Source organism: Scyliorhinus canicula, chromosome 11 (assembly GCF_902713615.1).
Source record: "Scyliorhinus canicula chromosome 11, sScyCan1.1, whole genome shotgun sequence".
NCBI classification, from domain to species: domain Eukaryota; kingdom Metazoa; phylum Chordata; class Chondrichthyes; order Carcharhiniformes; family Scyliorhinidae; genus Scyliorhinus; species Scyliorhinus canicula.
Genome location: NC_052156.1, coordinates 83,414,942 through 83,420,941, shown reverse-complemented (window position 1 = coordinate 83,420,941; position 6,000 = coordinate 83,414,942). Strand labels below are relative to the sequence as shown.

At 48.1% G+C, this 6,000-nt stretch overlaps 1 protein-coding gene across 2 annotated transcripts in view; it reads right to left on the bottom strand.

The window, feature by feature from the left end:
* Window positions 1–218: 218 nt before the first annotated feature.
* vhl (von Hippel-Lindau tumor suppressor) overlaps window positions 219–6,000 on the bottom strand; it is a 28,923-nt gene continuing 23,141 nt past the window's right edge. The window contains exon 3 of one of the 2 annotated variants that reach the window (XM_038810800.1): window positions 219–2,308. In XM_038810800.1, the coding sequence (XP_038666728.1) occupies window positions 2,169–2,308 (140 nt within the window). In that variant the 3' untranslated portion in view covers window positions 219–2,168. The remainder of the gene's footprint in view (window positions 2,309–6,000) is intronic. The other variant, XM_038810799.1, reaches the window with a different exon arrangement.

Genomic DNA, 6,000 nt, shown 5'->3' with positions numbered 1-6,000 from the left:
CAGTGTCAAACTCCCTACCCAGGCAGTGATCGGTATGAGAACCCTCCGAAAACAGTGACACAGGTTCAACGTCAGGGCCACTGCCAGGTCCTGTTCTTTAGTTTGATGAAGCTCAGCGATCAGAGAGATTCTTCTTGGAGTAGAATGCTGACTTTACAATGTGGCAGCATCATTGGAGTACTGCCTTAGAACCACCACCATAATGAACACACTATGCATGTGAATAACATACATTTAATAACATATAAAATATATACAAGGATTCAATGTACAGATATAACAGGTGCAGTTATCTATAAATAGATAGAATGAAATGGTGCCATCGGTCTGCCAGTACTTCATGGCAAGGCTTGTGTAATGAAGATGGTGGTTCCATTTTTGTTAGGCTCAGTAAGTCTGGAGTTAGTAATGACCTCAGTACCACAGATCTAGCATCCATGAGTGAATATCTTGCTAAAACACTATCTGGCCTCACATTTGAAGAATAGGTATTTATTGCCAAAGTACTGGTGGGGCAAGATGTGTCAAAGGGCAGCACGATGGCCTAGTGGTTAGCACAGCTGCCTCACGGCGCTGAGGTACCAGGTTCGATCCCGGCTCTGGGTCACTGTCCGTGTGGAGTTTGCACATTCTCCCCGTGTCTGCATGCGCTTTGCCCCCACAACGCCAAAAGAAAATGTGCAGAGTAGGTGGATTGGTCATGCTAAATTGCCCCTTAATTGGAAAAAATAATTGGGTAATCTAAAATTTAAAAAAAAGATGTGTCACAGCATAGCAAATAAACCTCATCGAGCCACAAAGCACAAGGTGGGAAGTGGTCCTGAACCAGGATCAATGCTGGGGCCACATTTGTCCTCAATCTGCAGAACCAGCTTGAGCATGAACCAGAAATACCATTTCAAAATTGGCAGAGGACGCCAAGTTGTGTATGTGGTGCTGAATAGAAAAAGACGAACAAAATATGAAAATGGAAGTTGCCATTGTTTCCCGAGGACCATTGGCTGCTCTCACATTTGAGAGACAGCCGACTGGTGATGGGGTAACACCTCAGGCAAGGGGCAAGGTTGAGATACTCTAATTGGATACTCTAAATTTATTTTTAAAAAGAATAAGCTCAGCCGGCACAGGAATTGAACCCGCGCTGTTGCCGTTGCTCCGCATCACGAACCAGCTGTCCAGCCGAGTTAACCAACCCCCATTGGGAGACATTAACAAACTCCAGACTGGGTGTCTAATTGGCAGATTAACTTTAATATATAGTTAAATGTGAGGAAAATAAGGAGGCCACACATTCCTTGGAAAGTAAGTGTTTGAATGGAGGTAAAGCTACACAAATCACTAAAAGTAGTGATGCAGGTTAACAGCCATTTATAAATAGCACTGGGGTTCACTTCTAGACGGTAATATTTGAGGAGTTATATCAAACCTGTATAGAACATGGTTAGACCACACTTGGGTGCAATTCCCAGGGAAAGCAGAGCTAGAGTTATGAACACAAGATTGTCACCAGACTGCTCATCCAGTACAATCTCCTTCACGTGGAATGAATCTTACACACGCCCCCACTAGTCACCCCAGGATCCTCTGCTGACTCTGCCCCCCTCTCACTAGCTCACTGGTAACCAGAACCAACTGCAGCACCCAATGTTGAGATTAGCAAACCAAGCACACAAAGTCTGATCTTGATGTCCAGTAACGCACTAAGTGCTGTATTCACTTGCAGAACTATGACGGGAGACGAGGAGGGGGATCATTACAGCACTTTGGTGATTTGAAAAAGCATATGTTTGGTCCAAGGAAGAAAAAGATGGAGAAAAATGATAAATTTACAGCACAATATATGTCGAATCATTTAGATGATCGGAACAAAGTCTTGTTCACCGCTTTACGCCACAGTCACACTGTGCCGTCACTGTTCATTCACCACATTTCAAACAACTGATGTGGTCCATCCTGCTCCTGCATACAGACCGGGGCACTTTCAGCTTGGCTTTATACAATTTACAAGTCTCGATCTGGGGTGCCGGGAGGGGGGGATGGAAGGGGAAAGAAAATGGAGGTAGCTTGAGGGAACTCCAGGTTAGTCGGCTTCAAAGGTCTCCTCAGTTTCAGCCAGCTGCTGCTGAAGTCGTTGAAGATCTTTCAGGACCTGTGGCTCATCCTCCAGGTCATCGTAAAGCGATCCAACAATTTCCAGGTTTCTGTAATCCTCTCGCTTCACAAGGCTCCGCACCACTTGCAGACACCTTTCCTTCAGTGTGTAAACTGAACAAAGAAAAATGCCATCTGAGCAAAGCATTATCCAAATCTGTTCATCAACAGAAAATGAAAAGGATTGTACAATTTAATTCTCCTCAACCAGATCATTATATCATAGTCCTTTCCTGTTCACCGTAATAGCAGAAATGAGGGAAAAAAACATAGACGGGGTGGGGGCAAAGAGTATGCAGAGAGAAGTGGTTTTGAGAGGAAGTGGTTGGGGAGTCTGGGAAGGGCCGGGGGGGGGGGGGGGGGGGGGGGGGATGTGGCTGGCTGATGGTGACTAGGGATAGGGCCAGGAGTCTGGTCATGACTGATAAGAGTGGGGGAGGGGGGTGGGAAAGAGAGTGAGATAGAGAGAGAGTGAGAATAGCAACGTGGAACGGGCCAGGGTTGAGTGCACCGGTGAAGCGGCGAGATTTGGATATGCATCAATCAATTTTAGGTGAAGATTTAAATACAGTGTTGAGGGCGGCACGGTGGCGCAGTGGTTAGCACTGCTGTCTCACGGCTGAGCACACGGGTTTGATCCCAGCTCTGGGTCACTGTCCGTGTATTTGCACATTCTCCCCGTGTCTCCGTGGGTCTCACACCCATAACCCAAAAAGATGTCCAGGGTAGGTGAATTAGCCAGGCTAAATTGCCCCTTAATTGGGAAAAAAAATGAATGGGGTACTCTAAATTTAAATAAATAAATAAATAAAGTGTTTTATCCGCAGATGGATCGGTCTAAGCCATGCTCATTTGGAGGGGGTGGGGAGTTGGCATCATTTATGAAGGAGATTTGGGGGGGGGGGGGGCGCGGACCTGTGGCAGTTCTTGCATCCAGGGGTAGAAAGTATTCCTTTTTTTATCCAGTGCATAATGTGTACTCAAGGACTGATTTCTTTCTCACGGGGAAGTCGTTGCTGTCGGAAGTGATGAATGTGGAACACTCAGAGATTGTCATTTTGGATCAAGCTCCACATTTGGTGGATGTGATCCTGGAGAACGGGCTGTGCAGAGGCCAGCATAGAGGTTGGGTGTGGGGCTGTTGCAGATCAGTGTTTTTGTGCGACGATGGGAGGGGGGTGATTAGTGTTTATGTGGGGTTTAATAAGAATGAGGAGGTCTCACCGTTGGTACTTTGGGAGGCGCTGAAGGTGGTCGTAAGGGGCGGCATCATCTTGCATAAGGCACAGATGGTTAGGGAGGCAAGAGAGGAGTGGCAGGGAGATGAAATCTTGGAAGTTGATGGGAAGTATATGGAAGATTGCACTCCGGAACTTTTGATCAGTAGAAAGGTGACCTTTTGAGTAATTGTTCAGGTTCATGATGGAGTGAAGGAGTTGGTGGTGGCGCTGGAGCAGGTGAACAAGGCATTTGAGAAGTTTTATAAAAGGTTGTACAGGTCGGAGCCCCTGGAGGATAAGTCGGATATGAGGGACATCTTGGGGGCGGATGGGGGGGGGTCCTAATGTCGGAGAGGGTAGGGTTGGAGGAACCATGGGGGATTGAGGAGATTTGGGCAGCGATAGGGAACATGCAGACGGGTAAAGCACCGGGGCCGGATGGGGACCGGTGGAATTCTATAACAAGTTTTTGGATAGGTTGGCGCTGCTGTTGGTGGAGACGTTTGAGAGCGCAGTTGCTAAGGGAGCACTCTTGGACACGATGGGGCAGGTATCTGTTTCGCTGTTGTTAAAAAAGTATAAGGATCCAGTGGAGTGTGGGTCGTATTGATCAATATTCCTGTTAAATGTGGATGCCTAGATTCTTTTTTTTTTGTTTTTATAAATTTAGAGTACCCAATTATTTTTTTCGAGTTTAGGGGCAATTTAGTGTGGCCAATCCACCTACCCTGCACATCTTTGGGTTGTGGGGGTGAAACCCACGCAGACACGGGGAGAATGTACAAACTCAGACAGTGACCCGGGTCCGGGATTGAACCCGGGTCCTCAGCGCCATAGGCAGCAGTACTAACCACTGCACCACCGTGCTGCCCTGGATGTCAAGATTCTTGCCAAGCTATTGCCGCTGAGGTTGGAAGATTGTCTTCCGCAGGTAATTGGGGAGGATCAGGCAGGGTTTGTAAAGGTAGGCAGTTGTCCTTGAATGTGTGACGCTTGTTAAACGTGGTGCTCTCCCATCAGAGGGGGGGAAAGAGCCGGAGGTGGCGCTGGATGCGGAGAAGGTGTTTGATCGGGTAGAGTGGAGTTATTTGTTTGTGGTGTTGGAGCGGTTTCGGACTGGGCCTAAGTTTGTGGCGTGGGTCAAGGTCAAATAGTTATACAAGGAACCGAAGGCGAGTGTTCGTACGAATGAGGTGAACTTGGGACATTTTAAGCTGTATAGGGCAATGACGCAGGGGTGCCCCATGTCCCCTTCTTGTTAGCGCTGGTGATAGAGCTCGTGGCTATTGCGCTGATGTATTCAGATAATTGGAGGGAGATTGTGAGGGGGATGGTGGAGCATATGGTGTCCCTGAATGCCAACAATCTTTTATTGTATATGTTTGGGGGCTTTTTGGGATATTAACTGAATTTAGAAAAGAGCAAGTGTTTTTTTATTTCTTGTCCAGGGATCAGTAGCTGGCTTGGTGGTGGTGGGGGGGGATTACCTTTTTGTGTGCCGACTACTCACTTTAGGTACTTGAGGTGCAAGTGGCTCAAGACTGGCCTGGCTCCAAGTTGAATTTTACAAGCCTGGTGGGTAGGCCTGGTCAAGGCAGATTTGTTGAGATGGGACAGCCTCCCCATATCATTGGCAGGTGGTCAAGATGCATAACTTGCTGCGGTTTTTATTTTTATTCCAGCACTACCCTTTTTTTTGCCAAAAGTTTATTTATGGGGGAGGAACGGTCGATTTTGTTGTTTGTCTGGGTAGGTAAGGTGGCGAGGATTGGAAAGACGGTGCTTCAGAGAGGGTGACAGTCAGGAGGGTTGGTACTTCCAAATCTGTTGTATTACTATTGGGCGGTGAATGGTGAGAAAGTGAGGGGCTGGGGTAGGGGGCCGGAGGCAATGTGGGTGGGGATGGAGACAGGCTCTTGCAGGGGGTGTTTGTCGGCGCTGTCAACGGTGCCATTTTCATTTGTCCCAGAGAAATATTCGAGTAGTCCGGTGGTGGTGGCCACGCTGAAGATATGGAGGCAATTTCGACAGCATTTTAAATTGGCGGCAGGGTCGAAGTTGATGGTGGTCCGAGAGAATCACGTGTTTGAGGCAACGAGGCTGGATGCTCGGTTTTCGGGGATTGCAGGGTGTGATGGAAATGAAGGACTTATTTTTGGAAGGGCAGTTTGCGAGTTTGGAGGAGTTGATGGAGAAGTTTGGGTTTCCGCTCTTGGGGGGGTGGGGGGGGGGGGGAAAGCACCATTAAGAATATGCAGGTGTGGGATGTTGCAAAAACGATTTCCCCAACGTTTCCGGTGACACCGCCCTCCTCATTGTTAGATAGGGTGTTATCGGTGATAGGGTTGGGGGGGGGGGGGGGGGGGGGGGGGGGGGAGTGGGATCTTCTTAGATTTATGAGAAGATTTTGTAGGAGTGGTTTGCCCTTCTGTCTCTCAGCCCCAGGTACCCGGGTTCAATTCTGGCCTTGGTGACTGTCTGTGTGGAGTTTGCACTTTCTCCACGTGTGTGTGGGTTTCCTCTGGGTGCTCCGGTTTCCTCCCACAGTCCAAAGATGTGCGGGTTAGGTGGATTGGCCATGCTAAATTGCCCCTTAATATCAAAAAGGTTAGGTGGGGTTACCGGGTTA